Here is a 20,438-nt window from a genome sequence, read left to right on the forward strand (position 1 = left end):
ATCATGTTGTAAGCCGCCCCGAGGTTTCGGCAAGGGGCGGCATACAACATGATATAATACATTGAAATACAATAGTACATAATAAATTACCATTAAATATAAAAATACAAAAAATACATTGATTTACAAATACAAAATTAAAATTATCAGTATAAAATAAAAATATAGGAGGAGAAAGAGAAGGGATGCTCTGCTCTTTACCTGCCTGGCATGAAGAAGTTCTTTTTCTAAAGGAACCCAGGACTAATGAAACTCCTTTGTAGGAAAAACCTGAACAAGCTCTCCCTGCTCTCTGCAGGCAGGTAAAGTTTTGTTATTTCTGCTTACCTTTGGGAATTAACCACCACTCTGCCTAGTTTTATTTCCAATGCTGCACTGTTGTTTTTAGTTTACATTATATCTTTTGTTACTGCTTTAAGTGCTTTGAAACCATGCTAGAATATTGGTGAAGAATGGTAGAGAATTAATTTAAATTAATAAGGGAGGATGGGCAAAAGGTTTTAAGCAATTGTAGGGTTAGAGAATCTGGGGCAAAACACACCTAGCAGGAATGCAAGAAAGAGGCTAGACTTGGCAGTATTTCATACTAGGACCTCTTGGTGAAGAATTCCCTTTATGAAAAATGAACAGACAGTGCTTGCATCACTATTCAGGCCATCCGAATAGTTTGCCTATCTTTATCGCAAAGATAGCGGGGCCACAGCATGAGGGCAGCTTCTTCTGCACACTTACTCAGTTGCACTCTATGGCATGCAGCTGTTGGGAATCCCTGTAGAAATTTTAATCCACTAGGTTGCTTGTTGGCCTATTTGTTTATTTGTTTGCCTATTTATTTATTAAATTTATAAACTGGCCCAGTAGTTCTATATAGGAGTCTCTGGGTGGTGAACAATTAAAACCAATTAAATACAAAAATAATGCAATTTTGACAAGTACATACCTTGTTAACTAACATTATTTTAAGCACATATAGTAGACTAAAACCATGAGTAAAATTCATACAGAATTTAAAATCGATTCAACACTATTTAATTACTAACATAGAAACAGAGCAAGTCAGAAGGGGTCTCCTGGGCCATCTAGTCTGACCCCTGGCTCCAACCAGCTCACTTACTTAATTACTAAAATGTCTAGAAAATAGAACTGTCTTTGCCTGGTGCCGAAATGATTGGTGTGCGCTTACAGTGGACACAGAAAGGCAGTCCCTGAACTTCTGAATGGGAAGCAAAACAAAAGCTTGTTTGGTGGCTGCCACGGCTGATCTGTGGAATGGGGAAATGACCAGGGCAGTAGACACAATTGCTCCCGAGCACCCTCCCTCACCCCTCATTCTGGTTTTCCAGGAAGCAGGTGGCAATGAAGCAAGTGAGATGATGTCTGCATTTGACTTGTAAGGTCACAAGGTGTGCCATCCTGCTCTAGGGCTTTCCTGTTGTGCTTACTGGGGGAAAGTCTGTCTCAAAACATGCGCTATCTGGATATGACTGGAGGACTTCGCAGTGAGCTTTCGACACGGTGCCCTCATGAAAGCAACACTGAGGGCGCACTTAGCACAAGGCCATGCTTTAATCTGAAGTGATGAATGAGAAAGTCCCACATAGAACCAGAAAAATGTGCTTTAGAAAACGATCTGAACTTTGCAGACTGCGTAAATTTGAGTAGAGGCCTGCGGGCTATGGGGCAGTATATACATGTAATGACAATGTAAATGAATAAGTTATTTTGCTGGACATGGAGTAGGGCAAACTGCACTCTGGACATAGATGTCCCAGTCCCGGGAAATCCCGCTGATGCCTATCTGTGGATTTGGAGATTTCATCAGATGTTGCTGACATGCTTTCAACCCATAAGTATGAGCACCTTAGAAAAAGGAAAAGGGCAGCAGTTTTTGGAATGCTGAATCCTGCTCCCAATAATGCATATTCTGTACAAGCACAGAAAGCACAGGATTTAATTTTGTTGAGGTTGCCAGCATGGCAGGAATTCTGGGAGAAGCATGGGTGGGAAGGAGGAATTAATTGAACTCTAGAGCCAATCTGGAATCTGTGCGCAGTGTTGAGGACATGGCAGCTGGACTAGATGAAATAGTGGTGAAGAGTATTTGAAGGGGGAAAGGTGTGTGTGTTTGATGGGTGAACTAGCTCTGATGAGCACAAGAACATAAGCATGTTGGAGCAGGCGAACGGTCCATCTAGTCCAGCTGCCTGTAAGAGTCCCACAAGTAGGGTGTGAGCATGGTAGCACCCTCCACTCGTGTTCCCTAGAGTCTGGAATACGCAGGCACCCTGCCTCTGATAATGGAGGGAAGCACCACTGGCCTTGTTCTCCTTGAATTTGTCCAATCTGCTTTTGAAGCCATCCAGATTGGTGGCTGTTACCTCCTCTTGTGGTACTAGATGCTGTGGGAAGAAGTACTTCCTTTCATCTGTCCTTAATGTCTCACTGGACAGCTTTGCAGGATGACCCACTGAGTTCTAACATAATGAGAGGTAGAGAAGTTAGAAAGGAGAGAACTTCAGCAGGTGCTAAGCAAGAGTTTGGGGGAATAAGCTCACATCAAATTATACTCCTTGCGGGACTGATGCAGGTGCAAAAAGACTTTTCCTTCCCGCTGAGGTACCATGAGCTGCCCCTGCACATTTGAGGGAAGAGGCCCAGGACTTCCAGATTCCAGGAAAGGCAGGCTGGGGCCCAGGAATGTTCCCTTGCCCCTTTAAGTAATGAACCGCTGACTGGTTGGTTTGTTCCTCCCATCCCCTCCTTCATCTTGAGTTGCTGTTGCATGTCTTATAGTAACCATAATTTCTTATAGTCCCACCCCATGACTTCCAAAGGAATCCCTTGAGCATTTATTTTGTAAGTGGGGACTGCTTTACCTCACAAAGAGAATACTTCCCACACAGAAAGAGGTTTGGTTGCTACATAACTTCTCTGTTCTGAAAAGGACATTTATCTCTCTGGGTCTGTAAACAGAAGCTGACTCAGAACCAGGGCTTCTTGTGCTTAGTCGGTAAATGGGATCAGACACTCTCCTCATGTTATAAACAACTGAGTGTTAGATGAAAGGTACAATGTAAAGTACATTTTGATGGAGGGTGTATCACTGCCCCCGAACATGGACAAAGAACTTTGTGCTCTTACCCATGCTGCCACCGATAAACCTTTCAAAGCAAAATTCCCATAATAATCTATAAGGCATCTGTGTAACTTACATTTCACCCTGCCACAGGGCTTCATACAGAGCATAACTGGACTTCAGTCACAGTGGCCAGAAAAATCTAGGTTGTGGTACGCTTGCAAAGGTGTTAGGATAATAAACATGCTGTGGAGAGCCCCTGTAATTGATTGTAAACTTGCTGGTGGTCTTTCTGTCTCCTGACTTTTCGCTTGTTCTCTGTTCTTGTTCAGTGTCACTATCAGTCAGTTGGCAAGTTCATTTATATATATATATATTTCATATATACAAATGAACATTTTTTTCTTGCCTTCTGGAGGAGGAGGTGATTTCATCCTGCATTTGGTCTTTTCTAAGAGCACCAGTCTTTTCTCCTCAGATCTTTGATTCTCTGTGCAATTCTCTATTATTATTGACAATAATCTTGGGTCATTTTCTTTGGGCCTCCTTATTTTCAGGCCTCCAACCCAGGTCAGTTTGAGAGTGACAGTGATGTGCTCTGGCAGCGTGCTCAACTCCCTGACACTGTCTTTCACCACGGCCGCGTTGGCATCAACACGGACCGCCCTGATGAAGCCTTGGTTGTCCATGGAAATGTAAAAATCATGGGATCCCTCATGCACCCATCAGACATCCGAGTAAAAGATGATATCCAGGAGGTAAGAGCTTCATACAGTCAGCAAAGTAGATCAGTAGGAAACTCACAGAAGTCCCTTCCGTTTGAGTCAGTGGACTGAAATGTTTTGTGAAAACCAAGTTTCTCCTTTTAGATGTGGGTACTATTCCTTGTTAGCCAAATAGAGAACACCATGGAAACAGACTGGGTCTCTGGAACAAACACAGCTGTGGAGTAGTAGACATTTTGCTCTTAGCTGTAGCTAGGAGCCCAGAATTCAGAAGACTCAGAGGATAGCTTAAAAGCAGATTTCATTACCTTTGGAGTTCATGTTGAATTTTTTGCCCTATGTGCTGCTCACAGACTCACTTTCTAAATACAGGCAGCCAAGAAGGTGGGGACGAGGGGGATTGGGGCAGGTACTTCAGCACAAGCTTTTCAAGAAGGTCCTCATTAGATCCAGTTAAGAATGTGAGGACATAAAAGTTCCATGCTGGATTGAACCAAAAGTGTTTGTGCTCTGCATTTCGCTTTCCACAGGCCTCTTCACTTGCCTCTTGGATACTTGCACATGGGGCTTGAAAGTAACAATCCTCCTCTATTAAATGTCCCCAGCACCTGGTCTAGGAGTGATTCATTTCATTAAATAAATTAATTAAAGATTTTAAATCCTTGACTCCTTCCCATGTTCTGTCTTGTGATGGGTGGCATGCATTCTACATGTTTTTTCCATACAGTGTGGACATGAAACAGGGCCAAGGCTTCATCTTGCTAAAAGGCTCTACAGCAAAGGTGGGACCTGTGACTCACCAGATGATGTTGGATTCTACCTCCTGTTGTTCCCAACTAGTATGCCCAGTGGTTAGAGGGTGATGGGAATTGTAGTCCAATGGCATCTGGGAGCCACAGGGTCCCCATTCCTGCTCTACAGCATATGGAGCTCCATTTTCATTTGCATATCATGTGTGCCTGAAAAATACAATGGAAATTTTTGATTGTTAGGAGAGGATGGTTTACATGTAGGGGAGAGGATGGAGAACTGCTCGGCCAGTCACTTGTTCTACAAATCCTTGGGTTCTCTCTTAAAGCCCAAGCTTCATCATGGAGGGTGTCTCTGACCTGCTCCCTATGACTTCTCTGCTTCTCTTGGCTTTGCTATTCAGAAGCACCCTCTGCACTGAGCATGACTCCTCCTAAGTACCCAAAAGAAAGCAGCTTAAGCCCTCAAGGTGCTCTGTGTGGCTATGTGCTTCTGAGAGGCTCATTCCCAGAAATACCTTTCCTATTCCAGGGAGGGTTGACCTGATGCAAAGTGTATGGGGGGGTGGGTCTCAAGAGCTGCAGCATTTGGGCACCTGGAATCACTCTTGTGAATCTTTCCTTGTGGTTTCAGGTGGATACCACAGAACAGCTGAAGAGAATATCTCGTATGCGACTGGTGCACTATAATTATAAGCCAGAGTTCGCTGACACTGTAGGCCTGGAGAACACGTCCGAAACAGGTGCAGTCCCTGCATTGACCCTCACACCTCTACTACTAGCAAAATCCAAGTCAGTTGATTTCACTGTATCTGTGATCCAAGACATCCTTTACCTTACCAGTCCTGGAGCCTTCATTCCCATGCTTCTCTATCCTTTTGTGCAGCAGCCCTCAGATATTCTGAATTGTACAAGCAGGGCAATGTGTTACCCAAGGTTTGCTTCTGTTTTGATGACTACAATACACACATTCTCCTATTCTGAGAGTTCAGATTGAGTAAAGAACAGGCACAATATCTGGGTCAATGAAAACCCCCAACACTGAAAGACTCCAGGGCAGCAGTATCCTGTCCTCCTTAGCTCAGTGTCATTAAATCATGATAGGAGAGCTTACTTTGATGCCACCCTTTCATTATGGAAGGCAGCACCTCTTTACCTGCCAGTCATAATTGCAAGGATATCACTGTTTCTCCAGTGATGCAGAAGTGCCACGTGCCTTTGTATGCATGACTGGAAGCACTGGTGATCAAATGTGGATTAAGTCATTACACACTGGGATATTTCTATCTGTCTAACTTGTGGATTGAACCTTAATTAGTCCCTTTCTTATTTCACCTTATCATAGAACAGGTATGCTATGTTATTCTTGCATAACATTTTGGACAACTGGAGGCCTGTGCCTTATGCCACAGTTATTTTAAACCAATCCACCACTTCCTACGGCCCAAATCAGTGCTTAAACTTACCTGAGGGATTTTTATGTAGGGGTGGGTGGGGAGGGTTGTGATGGGGAAACTGTCTTATGCACAAACAGCATTTTTCTAGAAAAGTTCTATATTGACTACTCTTCTAAACCTTCAAACTGTTTCTTAAACTCTGAAAAGTTAAAAAGCTATTTTGCTGCAAAGAGCTGCTGAGTGAAACAGCCTTCTAAAATAGCACAAATATTTCAATCACAGCTTTAGTTCACAAAACTCAGCATGAATCATCCTAGTTATTTACCTAGTAAATACTTCTGGGCTTCTGTATTCTGTGGCCCAGACTATTGTGGTACCTGTTGCCATTTCTGTGCAGGTGTCATTGCTCAAGAGGTGCGAGAGATTCTCCCAGAAGCAGTGAAAGATACTGGGGATGTTGTCTTTACTGGTGGGAAAACCATAGAAAACTTCCTAGTGGTGAATAAGGTGAGTGTATCCCTCTGAAGAAGAGGTAAGCAACAAACAGGAGAATAATTGCTAAGAACAGCAATGTATTTGGGACATAATTCCATTTTCTTTGTAAGTAAATGAATATTCTTAAAATAAAAGCCCAATATAATAAAAGCAAACAAAATCAGACACTTGTATTCTCATTTTCTTCAAATGGTATACTACAGATTTTAATTTAGGGTTCCTTTAGGAAGTTATCATGCTTTCAGACTTAACCTGACATTAAAAAGGAAATATTGAGAGTTATGACTTTATTCATTTGAATCTATTGTAGAGGAAGTTAAAACAGTCCCAAGAAGGGTTTTCCCAACAGGATGCATCAGCTAATGTAAATTATATTGCACTAGTACAAACTATTCTTGCACAGTGCCAACAGCAGTAACTGGCACATGGATTCTCTTGCACAAATAAGCACACCAGATAACACTATTGGTATAGTTCTACAATAGTTGGTCCTAATGTAGCATAATTTACATTGTGTCTTGCTTGCTCTTGTCCTTTGTCTTTTACCTGAACTGAAACTAACACTACTAAACAAAATGGCAACTGGTTCAAAACGTCATTCTGTAGGCAGATACTCAGGTGGCTTAACTGAGGAAGGTAAGAAAGATTGTTTCTCTTCTTTACCCTAAAGAGATGGGGAGGGTGGGGGCTGTATTTCTAGAAAGCCAGGAGAGAAAGTGAAAAAGAGGTTATCTTGCCTCCTATGTTTACTTTATAAATACCTTCTATTTCATATTTAGATGAAAAGTGCTTCTCTTATAAAAAGGAAAAGATAATACGATATTGTCGAAGTTTGCGCTCATGTGATACCTGGACACTCTCCTCCCCCCTTGATATTGTGTCCAAATAATCCTCTACTTGTGAACTGGTACAGTGAATCTACTAACTGTCAATTGAGAATGTCATTTTGTAACCTAGATACAGGACACTTAAAAATGATAACTCTCGTTCAAATAACACTGAAATTATCCTTCTTGGCTAAATGCCTGCCCTATTATAACATCCTACATCATTAGTCATACCTCCAATGAATGACCAGACAGGAAAAATGTGGGAAATTGTTCTTATGGCTAAATTTATACCTTAAATGAGAACATGAGAAAAAATACAGCAGCAGAACAATTTTATAATAAATTGGATTCATTTATTAATTAAAAATAGTTTCTTACCTTCAGAGAGTGACCAAAGAAAAACCAAAGTGTTTTTCTGTGTTCTGAAATCAGGAATGACTTACTCTTAAAAAAAAAAAAAAAAACATTTTTGGCTTTTTGATGTCTAGTTAAATATTGCTTCAACAGGTATATTGTTTGCTACCTTTAAATTTTCTTAGAATTGATGTTTTATGTGGAAGGAGAGGGAAAGAATGATGACATGTAATGGAATAATTACACAGACCATATACAGTGACGCTTTACACAGATTGCTGGTGTTTCATCTTTGTGAACCTGGCAAAGCTGGAGCTCTGTAAAGTTGTGGGAAGTAATTCAGGATGAGCCATTTTCTTATAAGATGTGCCTCTGTGTGTCCCTTTCTTTGAATCTGTTTCTAAGTTGTCTTGTGACATTGTAAAGCCCTTTTGTTCTGATCTTACCATATTGTTTCTGCTTGGTGATGAAATTTGTACTGAAGCACCTTCATGGAAATATCAACTTTTCTTCACAGTGAAGAAATTACTAGCATTCAGGCCGTCTCCCTGACATAGTAATTTTGTCAAGGTTTTGTCCTTCATGGAACCACAAAAATGACACCCTTGTTACATGTAAATAAAGGGTAGATCAAGTATGAGAATTTGAGAACAAGAAAAGAGTGTCAGAACAAATTTTCTGTTTTCTCCTGACAGGAACGTATTTTTATGGAAAACGTGGGAGCTGTGAAGGAGCTTTGCAAGCTCACAGACAACCTGGAGACCCGGATTGATGAACTGGAGAGGTGGAGTCATAAACTTGCCAAGCTCAAACGCCTGGACAGTATGAAATCAACAGTCAGCTCTGGAGCATTCAGGTAGCACAATGACTAGAATGAATGAATGAATGAATGAATGAATGAATGAATACATACTTCTGTCTCTCCATGGAGTCCTGCATGTACAGGATTGCATTGAGAGGAAAACAAGTAGAGCTACGAGTAGGATCAGATGACGATCTTGAAACTTCTGCAAGGGAACATGCTTGTGCATTGTCCTCCTTCCACAGTGCTAGCGATGAGGGCCAAATTGCATGATACTTCTCCCATCAGTTATGAAATGGAGGCAGAACCATGCAGTTCAGGCCTCTGAAGCTGGTGGTGTCCACATGGAACACCTGTATCCCTGCTGTACTATGAGCATGAGCAAAAATGGGATCTTCAGGCAGAGCAAGTATCTGAAATCCCCAGAGAGGAACCTCCATCTAAATATGGCTCTACAAGCCCCAGGTATGTTTGCAGAGAGGATAAATAACAAAAGTCAAATTGAGCTAGCACAGCTTCTTTTATTGGCTTTTCTATTTAAGGTATTAAAGGTTATTTACTGTATTTATACCGCTTTAATATGTCTTTAGCCTAAAAACAAACTTGAAAGCATCTGTAAAATCACACACTGTGATATTGCTGCTTGTGCAAGATGGTAGTACAGTCTTTACTGCTTCAGGGGGTCTCTTGGTGTTTGTGCACTGCTTCTATATCACACCTCTCATTTTGTGCTTCAGTGGAAGGGTGCAAGCTGTTGTGTGATTCATCTGCATAGAAATTCCATATTGCTCCTTTTTCTGGTCATGACCATACCCCTTCCCCTTTGTATAGGAGCCTCCTTTTTATGAAGGAGGCAGTTACGTATTCTGCTATCTTGTCCTTGCAGAAGCTTAACATCAGCTATGTCTCACTCCTATCTCATGGTTACATTTTCCTCATCCTTTTTGGAAAACTGAAACCAATGTATAAGGGTATCCATGTGTGCATGATAAAGCCAAGCAAATTAAGACACTGGAACAGTGAGGAGCAGACATGTGCAGTGGTAAGAGTGCTGGTGGACTGGATGCATGGGGTAGTTAGAAATCATCATCATCGTCTTAATTTTCTTTCCAATATAGTCAAGCAGGAAGTCAGTTCAGTCGTGCAGGAAGCATGCCACACAAGAAGAGGCCCCCCAAAATAGCCAGCAAGGTAAGAAGGCTGCACAAGACAGACATTTGGAGTCCGTGTTCACGATTGCTCATGTACAAAAGGCACATTTTTCCTGGGGAGAATGGACTTTATGGAAGGAGAAGGCACACTGCAACTTGTTTTCACAAGAACAGTGAAGCAAGAAAAAGGGAAGTAGGAATACAAAGGTAGCCTCCTGGTGATCTTGTCAATTTCTGTGCCTTTACAGGCTCCTTCTGTTGTCACGGACCAAGCTTGCATCAGCCAACGTTTCTTGCAAGGCACCATCATTGCCCTGGTGATCATTATGGCATTTAGGTGAGTGCCTGCATATCTGACCTGTTGTTTCACATCCAAAAGATGAATGCAGCATACACAACTGGAAACATGCATGAAGATGGCCTTCTGGCATGTGAGTGAATGGGCAAGTCACTTTTATTCAGTCTGACAGCAAGTTGAAGAGATTTTCTACACAAGGACATTAATTCACACTATTCTCAGTTCCTTGCTGAATTAAGATTTGAGCACTGCAAACATTTTCCTTCTTGTTCTTCCACTATATAACCTCTAGGTGGCACTGTGGTGAAGTGGAATAGTGCAAACACAAAGCATTTCTTTTCGCTTTCTTTAAATAATCCCACATTCTCCCTGCTCTAAAAAAATAGCTTGCTGAAACTGCTGCTTAAAAACAGAAGCATAACTGGAGGGTCACAATATTATTAAAAAAAACTGTAAGCAACAACGAAAGGGGAATAACAAGTGCAGAGTAAATGCCTCATGTACATTAACTGGAAAGCAGAGCAAATAGGTGTGGTTCTAATCAAATTGCAGTTCAGATTTTTATGGGCTGGTGTCATTTTCAACCACAGGTAACTTCCAAATTAAGTTGATGAGCTATGAGTAGTGATTCCTCAGAATTTCTCCTAAACTGTAAAGTTCTCATTGGGCCTGAGTCACTCATACACACAAATGCTGGCTGTTTGGAGCCAGCATTTGGAGCCTAACCCTAACCCTTACAGCATTTGGAGTCTAACCCTAACCCTTACAGCATTTGGAGCCTAACCCTAACCCTGTTTGGAGCCTAACCCTAACCCTTACATTCTTCCTGAAACATTAATCTAACATTAACATTGTTAGATGCTCAATTTCTTCTTTCCTATCTTTCCCAGTGTTGTATCCATGTCTACCCTCTATGTGCTAAGCTACCGCAACGAAGAGGATATTGTGGACATTGAAGGGTATGTAGCTGCTTTACCTCTCCTTTGATCGCAAGCTTCAGAAAATTATGTGTCTGTCTTTTGATTCCATAGTTGGAGATTTGCAGAAGAGTGGGAAAAGAAGAGTATAAGAAGGTACAAAAAAGATTCAATATAATAGCTGGAAGGAGTCTTAAAGGATTTCTGATGCAGCCACAGTCATATGGTTGTGGGCTGTCAGCTCAGTTGAAGAAAAGAACACTTTATAGTAAACTCTTTAAGCACATACCAAGAGTGATGCTGGATCAGACTGGGGGTTCCACCTAGCCAGCATTCTGTTCATCATGGCCAACCAGCTGCCTCTGAGAAGTCTGCAAGTAGGACAAGCGTACAATAGCACTATCTCACTCATGTTCCACATCAACTGATCTAGTGGAAATAGTCTGTACCTATTGCTAGTCTTCATTTCCATGACTTTAGCTAACTCTCTTTTAAAGCTGTCCAAACTGGAGATGGTCACTACATCCTGTGACAGAGAATTCCATAGCTTAACTTTGTGCTGTGTGAAGAGCTTCCTTTTATCAGTCCTGAATCTTCCATCATTCTGCTTCATTGGCTTAGGGTTTTAGTAGTAGGAGAATGGGAGGAAAAACTTTCCAGTAGATGGATGGAATTAGCCAGAATACATGTAAGCTGTTTCTTGGGAACCTGTCCCACAGGGAAATGACAAGAACTGCTTCATTACAGGTGTTTAAAAGCACAGTTTAAGGCAGGATCATAGGATACGTGACAGATTCGGATTTAGACTTACCAGCTTTGGGGTTGTCTGTCCTGTTTAGGAATTGCATTGCATTTCTGTCATATATTCTGAGCAGGGAATTTGTTTTAGTCCTTTAGTAACATATGCACATAAGAAAAGTGTAAGGATTGGGCCTGCTTCTCCCAAACTATAGCACTCCAAGCTAGGGAGCTCAGAGTCTGAATATAAGCAAGAAGAAGAGAGGTTGAAATGTGTCATTGAAAAACATGCCTCTGGTTTTCAGGGAGATGCTGCAGAACAAGGAGGGTCAGAGGGGGAAGGGTGTGAGTTCATCAGCGCAGGGGTTCATTATCAGGTAGAACGAGCAGGCTAATTAAGTAGTGTTCAGCATTCCTGCCACAAGCAGCAAAAACTTTCTTGAGGGAGGAGCCAGCCTGTTTGGAGGAGAAGGAAAGAGCAGGAATCAGCATCTGATGTGGGCAAGAACTAACTCCTCAAATTAGAGGGATTATTAACTTGATAGGTGCTGCTTATTTAACAATTTTTATGTTACTCTGCATTGCAAAGTCAGCCTGACACAAAGAAAGATAGTATTGAGAAGTCTTTCTCCTTGGTCTGTTGGAAAGAGAGTGGTGCTCACAACAAAGAGCTTTGGCTCAGACCAAAGATCCATCTGATGAGCCATCCTGTTTCCCACAGTGGCCACCCTTTTGCTACAGGGAAGCATGCAAGCAGATTTTGTGTGCTTCCCCTTAACAAAAGGCTGGCCATTATGTCTCACCTTCTGTTCTGTGCAGCCCTGAAGTTAGAATGCAAGACCAAATGTGCTGTCTCTCTTAACAAAATTAGTTGAAGTATGTAAGCAAATATACTTCTTTTCATTAACTAACACTAATCTGAGCTTTTAAGAAACCTGTACGTGGTGTTCAGAGTAAATTTTGCAAATTTCTGAATGTGCAATTCATAAATTATTAAAGAACATGAACACAACTAGTCAGTGGTAGAAAACAAAGTCAGGATAACAAAGAACATTGAGAGCCATTGGAAAACTGCATGTCAGTCATTAGAGAGCTGAAGCCCCAGTAGCTGGACCTGTTTGCATGTTCACAGTGGGGGAAATAAGCCAGAGTGGTTCATTTCCCCCACTGCACATGCTGGGTGGGGATGGATTAGTGGTTAATATGCTATTGTGGCATAGCAAGCATCTTGTCGTCATGAGAACCTGGTCTTTGTCTACCCATGATCTTACTTGCCCTGCCTGTATCAGATTTTTGGACCTTTCCACCTGAGGTTACACAGATGTTTGGGGGTTTTTCTCCAGTAACCTCAGTATTTGCTGGAAAGAAAATGGGATTCTCAAGAAGCCAAATTTTAATGCAATGAGTTCAGTCCGCAGAAATGAAGAAATTGATAGACATGTAGCTTCAAACATGGGCATATTTGTAATCTTGTTCAGATAGCCAATTATATATTTCCAGAATCTAGGCTGGTTTTACAGTAAGTCAAGTCAGGACTCTCAGAGGATTGACCTTATGTCAGTTTGCACCTACAAATTTTAGACAGTACACATCATTATTGGAATGCTCATAACTAATTAACTGATCAATCTTTCTCTTCCCCAACCCCATTCTCTCTGTTTCAATCCCCTGTTCTCATCCATTTTTTCCTTTTTTATGGTTTCTGTTGCTGGTGTCTCTCCATTTCTCCCCTCCTGTATATTTTGTTCCCGTCTGTCTTCCATAGTTCTTTTGCTGTGCCTCCCACTTGCCTTCTGGCTCTTTTTCGGCACAGAGGTCCTGGCGTCCCAGTCGCTCTCTGTCCACGGTATGCTTTCCCACCCAGTATATTGTTCATGTAAATGTTGCTTCCTTTCTGATCTGTAGTGTCATGTTTCCATGCTATTCTCCCACTCCTCTTAAATCTGTCCATATGTTTGTGCTCCTAAACAAGGAAAGGCAAAGGGTGAAAATTAAAAATACAGGCTTAATTCATCTACTGAAACCAAGAGAACAGAAGAATTTTGTCCAAAAAGAGTCAACTTGGATATTAAGAAGAGCTAAAATACCAATTGGGAAATGAAAAGCACATTTCTAATATTTTATAGATGGAGGAAACCCCAATTTGTTCCAGTGGAATTCACTTCTAAATAAAAAATTTTGGATTTCCATCTGTCTGATGTGTTTATGGCCTTCACTCCAAATGCATTATAGGAAGGCTCCCTCAGTGGTGGCCAACATTCCAGTGGATAGCAGAACAATGCAAAAATCTAGTCCAACCTAATGCCCTTCAGAAGTTTTGGACTTAAGCCCCCATCAGTTCCAGCCAACATGGCCAGTGGTCAGAACTACTGGGAGCTGTGGTCTAAAACATCTTGAGGGTACCATCTTGGGGATGACTGGTCAAGGACATTCCTCCTTCTCATACATCAACAGTCCTTGATCAGGTCAGAAGAATTGGCTGTAGTGACCACCAGTGTACCATATGTAATGGGTACGGGATTTAAATCCTCAGATTGCAGTGCAAAGATTTTTGAAAATATCTCTCTGCTTGCAACATGAAATCTGTACTTACATGTCCATGTCTATGAAAAATATCATCCACATCAGGTAGAAAACAGCAGTAAAAATAGTGTGCTTGCAACTGATGTGGATTAGAAAGACATCATTTGTCAAGTTCTGAATTTCACCTTCATTCCAACATGGAACAGATTTTAGGCTGCATGTGACTGGTACACCCTTTGTAACTTTGACCAAGTATATTCCTAACCCAGCTCTGCTTTCTTTCTGTCATTAGCTTTCCTGCTTTCCCTCTTGATCTCTTTCCCTCTCTTCATGTGTGCATTGTTTTCACACTCGGCTGCCTCCTTGTTCCATTGCTTTCTAGTGCTGTATGTACTATGTTTTTAGTTGCATCAGAAATTTATGCTTATACTTTTCTGGCATTTTAGGTCCAGTGCAAACATGGATAAGAATCAGATCATGTTTTCCACGGCTGCCTCATCACGCACACCTGATGCTGCTTCCCCATCACAGCACGGTAAGTGTCACTTGCAGCTGTCACTGAGAAAGTGTCTCTGAATCGACCCCTCTTGTCTCCCCATGCTTTGACCTTCCATGCCAGTGACTTGCCTAACCAGAGACTCAGGAGTGGGAAATGTGACTGATCCTTCTTTGAGTCTGTGAACAGGCTGTGTAAATCTGCTGCCAGCCATCGCACGTAAGAAGAAGCTGCCAGCATTCACCTGTACTTTTAATACACTCAGCATTACTTATTTTGGACAGCGCTACTCATAGAGTCATGGAATGCTGGTATCATACGTATGCCCTCTGCTGTAGACAAAGTCGGTCTGTGGGCATACAGAAAAAGAAATGCCAGAATTGAGAGAAGTAAGGCAAAATGGTGCAAATCAGGTCTTCTCTTTGGGAGGGTTGCTGTAACTCTTGACCATTTGCTCTAGGACATGTAGCACTTCTGTTGTTTTATCTTGCAGCCGCAACACGCGTGCCCGACTCTCTCCATGGCTCCTCTATGCATAGCATAGTCATCTGCTTCAACCCACCGTGTTTCTCCGTGTGCTGTTCTTCTGTTCCCAACGTGTCTTCTGCTGCAGCTTCTGAGGCTACCACCACAGTCGCCACCAACCGGACAGGTAATGACCATTCTGTCCAGAACATACAGGGTGCCCTGTGCATCACTCGTTCTCTACTTGTTTGCCCCTCTTTGGAGCATCACTGTTGGCTATGCTGTCTGCTAAAAGGGGCAGCTGCCTGCTATCTTTGCTTTCTTTTCAGCAAACACCCTTTCACAGCATCTCTAGCCATCCAAATGCACAATGACAACAGGATGTGGGTACATAATTGGACAACCTTTCCCAGTAGCTGTTGGGCACCATGGAAGATTTCAAGGGTGGGGGCCACAGGCATGCATGCACCACAATTCCAGGGTGCATCAGCTGAACTTAGAGGATAAGTTCTTTACCTGACTGTTGCAGCTTTTTGATATAAGGAGGACAACTCTTTGAGTCCAGCAGAGCAAAAATATAAAAAAGGAGGGGGAGAGAAACTGTGGCCCCATAAAAGCAAACAACTTCATTTTAGCATGAAAGTTTAAAGGCAAGAGCTTCAGATATATTGTCCTGGAGAGAAATTTCCTATCCTTTCTCCTCTTTCTGATCTACACTGCATTGCTGTGGAAATAGCATCAACGGTGCACTTTGTGAACATAGGAGACAAAGATGCCTTAAATTTGGGAGGGACATCCCGCAGAGGAGAATATACATTTGTGGGTGAGTTGATCCGCTCATCAACTTCCCGGCACAAACTGTTTCCTAGGCAGGCATCTTTTATTTACTTCTGGACAGATGCTCCATGTGCTTGGGGCTATTAAGGCAATCCTGGAGCGGGGGGCAGACATGTTCCACAATCCTAGTTATCACTGAGGAAGTACACTTGTGTCTGGGCTACACCACTTCAGACTCTGGGTGAGTGAAAGCTTTTGTGGTTAACATCTTCTCTGTAGTTTTCCCTCCACATGGAAAAGCAACAAGCAGTGGAAGAAAAATTCAAAGCTAGCTTCATCCGTACCTGCTAGTTTTCTATGGGGAGGGGTTTTGCTTGTTTGTTTGCCCAAAGAATTCAACTATGTGAGTCTCTTGCAGTCTAAAGTGGTATAGTCCAAACACAGGCTTACCAAGTCAGTGAGAACAAAACTTTCCTAGACTACATCTTGGGGACTCTGCTCACTCTGTGCCCATGTTGTAACTTGTTATACTATTCCACTGCCTATTGTATTGTATTGTATTGTATTGTATTTTGGTTGCTCTTCCCTCACAGACCAAAGTCTCATGTCACTCCTGCCAGTGACCAACATTAAAGCCAAATCGAGGGGAGTCACAAGCAAAGTGGCTTCCCACACCAAGTGGCCAAAGACCTCTGAGAGATCACGGGGCTTTGGCAGCCCGAATGCCAGCCCATCCTCTCCCTTCACCCACATCCAGGGCAAGTCCAAATATATCTCCAACCTCCCTCTAACACACAACAGCTTCCCTCCTGGGCTGCCACGACAGCGGCGCAGCATCAGCCAACCAGGGGCCAGGGAGGAGCTGCGTACAGAAAGCACCAATCAGGATGGTAAGCATCGCCTTCTCCCCGACTGACTGACTGACTGACTGACTGACATCTAGACTTTGACCCGGCATTACATTATTTTCCTCTGCGACCTGCATGACAGTGATGGGAGTGGCTGACTGAAGGTGGTGGCCAGGGATGGCATTTCCTCGGCCATTCTTTTCCCATCTGTGCACATATCCTTTCCTCACACACAAACGCACCGCCTCTTTCCCAGCACAGACTAGCTCTCTCTGTTCTGCCAAACTGCTGAGCAGCAGGCTTCCAGGGTAGAGGAATTCAGAGAAGCACGTGGCAGCCGATAGCCAAGGCCTCCAAGGGCCGCAGGTTGCTCACCAGTGGTGTTAGCTGGGTTGCAGCTGCTCTCCTGCTATCTCCCTAACATTATCTGGTCACCCGAGGGCTTCCCTATGACCTCTTCTCCTCTAGAACAGTCCATTTCCCTATTTCTGCTCACCATTCTGTGTTTTACTGTAGTCAAATCTTGATAGAACTCCCTGAACAAGTCCCCTTTTCCTCTACATGGACTTAGATAAATCCAGCCTCAAATCTACCTTCAGGTGATACCAAGGAAGTGGACCCATAAGGTATTTTACCCACTTCATACTATGTCAAGTGCAAAGCCCTGATGGATACCCAGTTCCTGAACAGATGTAGTTGGTGAAACACATTTCAAATTCTCTCACTTCAGCTCGGGGAAAGAAATCTGTTTGTGTCTGTCTCTGCTGTTTGTGTCTGAAGGTGTTGCCCCCCGTCAGGCTGAGTTTACTCACTGATACCCCTGCCATGTCAAGTAGTGATTGATCAGGAGATGAACGGGCAAGGAGGAAATAAAGTTCATTTTAACTACGTGATAGTACCTCAGAAGGAAGCTCACATTTCCTTCTCTGGAACTGGAATCACCCACCACTGCTATATAGTGCAATCAATAGTAAGGGGGTACGTGGTGGGGGTTTTTTTAAGGAGAAATTATTGTTTTCCCTACCCGGGGAGACCCTAAATAGGAAGGGAATGTGGGCAATCTCCATGCTTCAGCAGTAGAACTTGGTGGGAAGAAATGGACTATAGAAATGTTGTCTTAAGAGTGCTGAATGGCTTCAGAGTGTGGCATTTGATTTTGTCACCAAATGTTAAGTACCCTGTTTCCCTGACTTGGCCATTTCCCCGCTCTAGGAACAGCTCCAGTGCTCCAGTCCGTATCCCTGGTGGAAAGTAACGTGGCCTTCATACCCCAGGCTTGTGCTGCTGGCGATGAATGCAGGTGGGTATGAGGGGTGGCGCCTTGCCAGGCTTTGCTAGGCCTGGGCGATGTCTGCAGACTGCACCCCTAGGAGGGAAAACAGAGACATCCCACTGAGCTAAAAAGATTATCATTGTCATGAAAATTTGCATACATTTGTTTGTTGGTCAGGAGGAAGTTATTCCTTGCTGTGGGTTCATACAAAACATAGCAGTAGAGTCTGAATGTGGACAGAAGTTACAGGAAGTCGAACATAGTAGCTGAAAGTTCCACCACTGGGAGTGACAGATTGAAAGCGAACTGCAAACAGGGAGAGTATTTGCTCTGTACGCAATTCCTCCCAGGTTCTTCAGACCTTGTTGCCTTTGATTAAATGATTCTTGGGAAGAAGGGCTAGGCAATGCCCCTGCCTGAGACTTTGGCAAGTCGCTGCCCATCAGAGCAGGCAGTACTGGGCAGTGCGCTTCGTGGCCCCGTGGCCTCTCACAGTATAGGATCCCCAGCCTGAGCCCTACTTGGGAGAGAATGGCCAAGGTGCAGCCAAGTGACCCAACACATCTGGAAAGCATTGGGTTGACAGGAGCTGCATGTAAAGCTTCACTGATGGTGAGATTGCTCCAAAATACAGGATTTCCTCTGTGGGGTGGCTCCAACTCAGATACAGTAGCCGCTTCTTCAGTTTCCTTCCTTCGGGGCTGTTTTGCATGGCTGTTGATCATTTTCTGTTTGTGCCTATAGGACAGGGAACATCACTTACCGCATCCCCATCAGCAAATTTACTTCAGTGAACACCATCCTCACCTTGGAGATGAAGTGAGTAAGAATTCTTGAGGAGTGCAGGGTCTTACGAGGTGGCGCAATAGGGAAAACAATTTGTCTTGGGTCAAATAGGGTTCTGGAGTAGTCTGGAGAAACCGTTTCATAATGGTGTTAGTATGTGCGAAGGAGAAAGCAATCCTTGCTGTGCAAGGAAGAATATTGAGTCTAGGGGAGATGGTGGAAGAATAAAGGTTTCTGGTGAAGCTGGAACTCGTAGGCTGAATCTGGTTACTGAACTTCTGGATCCTTCCTCCCTGTACTTCCGGGAATGGAAGAGGAGAAGATGGAGGTCCGAGAAGATACATTTTTCTTCTGCTGTTTTCCCTCTTGCCAGATGTGCCTCATGTGGCCCCCTCTTCTCTGTTTTTTGTTGTGGGCAAAGACCTTCTGCCATGTATTCCTTTCCCCTGAGACAGGAACAGGCAGGGAGGCATGATGGAGGAGAAGGGCCATAGCTCAGTGCAGGAGGACACCTGCTTTGCAAGCAGGAGGGCCCACGTTCAGCCCCTGGCATTCCTGCCTGAAACACTGGAGAGCCCTGCCAGAGAACAGGACCACACTGAGCTAGATGGGCCTGTGGCCGACCTGGCATAAGGTGGTGTCCTCTGTTTGAACGAGTGAACGTGCTCCTTCGTGTGCCCGTTTGTGTCTGCCCATGCTTGGCCTGGCGAAATGAGCAGACCCGGGTGAGTCCAACAGAACCTGTCCGGTGTGTGACTCTCCATCCTTCCAGCCGGGAAGTGGCTTGTGAGGGAGTCCAGGCTCGTGCAACAGATTCTCCCCTCTGCTGGCATTGATGTGCTTGTGGCCCTCCTTCCTTTCATGTAGTCTGGCAATGAAGTAGCGATTGGCTTGTCAGCAGAGCACTTTCAAGAGCCTGCTTTGCCTGCCCTTCCAAGTCACCTGCTGGGAACTTCAACGGCTGACCATTATGGCTCAGCTCCAAACTCAACGGGAGATCAGAGAAGATACATTTTTCTTCTGCTGTTTTCCCTCTTGACAGGAGTGCAACATGCCTTACGTGGCCCCCTCTTCTCTGTTTTTTGTTGTGGCACTTGTATCGTGTTGAGTGGCCGCAGAAGGCACTAGAAGAGGTTCAGTAAGTGCCAGCACTGCTGCCTGGTTGCTTGCCTTAAACTAGAAGTTGTCTTGTCCCTCTTCTCTCCCCCAGTGCTTCCTCTGCTGTGTCTGGCTATTTTTGTGGTCTCACTTCCAGCGATCCATGTCATCACACCACTGTGAACACAGACACCTTCTCTGATGTAATTGACACCCAGGTAGGATTGAAAAGTCTCTCAGGTGGCGGGTGTCTGGCAGCCAGGTAGCAAAAGTGGCATCCAGGTGCCCAGTCATAAAACAAAATGAAACTAGCACCTTCAGCTCACATACTTTATGGCCTTGAGTCTTGACACCTGCAATCCGATGTCCGATTGAATCCAGAGCTTACTTCTGGGTAGACATATGCATGATTGCACTGTAAGGGATGTGCAAACTGAAAGTTGAAGAGAGAAAAGGACAGCAAGTTTAACACACATGTTTCAGTGTCAGGTATAAAGAACGCTTAAGCATTCACCATAAGTAAACCATCTTCATAAATGGCCTTTATTAGCTTATTTTCTCATTTCGTTTTCTCTGCGATTGTGGTTTAAATATATAATGTCTTTCAGGGAACAGAGGATGCTTGTCCCTTATTTCAATG

The 20,438-nt window shown here is 43.5% G+C and overlaps 1 protein-coding gene across 4 annotated transcripts in view; it reads left to right on the plus strand.

The window, feature by feature from the left end:
* MYRF (myelin regulatory factor) overlaps window positions 1-20,438 on the plus strand; it is a 126,124-nt gene that overhangs the window by 98,393 nt on the left and 7,293 nt on the right. For 3 of the 4 annotated variants that reach the window (XM_044425675.1, XM_044425672.1, XM_044425673.1), the window contains 14 exons: window positions 3,634-3,834; window positions 5,185-5,293; window positions 6,345-6,454; window positions 8,322-8,482; window positions 9,547-9,619; window positions 9,828-9,916; window positions 10,768-10,836; window positions 13,298-13,378; window positions 14,502-14,590; window positions 15,045-15,203; window positions 16,387-16,683; window positions 17,854-17,941; window positions 18,659-18,733; window positions 19,911-20,016. In XM_044425675.1, the coding sequence (XP_044281610.1) occupies window positions 3,634-3,834; window positions 5,185-5,293; window positions 6,345-6,454; window positions 8,322-8,482; window positions 9,547-9,619; window positions 9,828-9,916; window positions 10,768-10,836; window positions 13,298-13,378; window positions 14,502-14,590; window positions 15,045-15,203; window positions 16,387-16,683; window positions 17,854-17,941; window positions 18,659-18,733; window positions 19,911-20,016 (1,707 nt within the window). The remainder of the gene's footprint in view (window positions 1-3,633; window positions 3,835-5,184; window positions 5,294-6,344; window positions 6,455-8,321; window positions 8,483-9,546; window positions 9,620-9,827; window positions 9,917-10,767; window positions 10,837-13,297; window positions 13,379-14,501; window positions 14,591-15,044; window positions 15,204-16,386; window positions 16,684-17,853; window positions 17,942-18,658; window positions 18,734-19,910; window positions 20,017-20,438) is intronic. The other variant, XM_044425674.1, reaches the window with a different exon arrangement.

This window comes from Varanus komodoensis, unplaced genomic scaffold, assembly GCF_004798865.1.
Source record: "Varanus komodoensis strain SLA01 unplaced genomic scaffold, ASM479886v1 scaffold16, whole genome shotgun sequence".
Classification (NCBI taxonomy): Eukaryota; Metazoa; Chordata; class Lepidosauria; order Squamata; family Varanidae; genus Varanus; species Varanus komodoensis.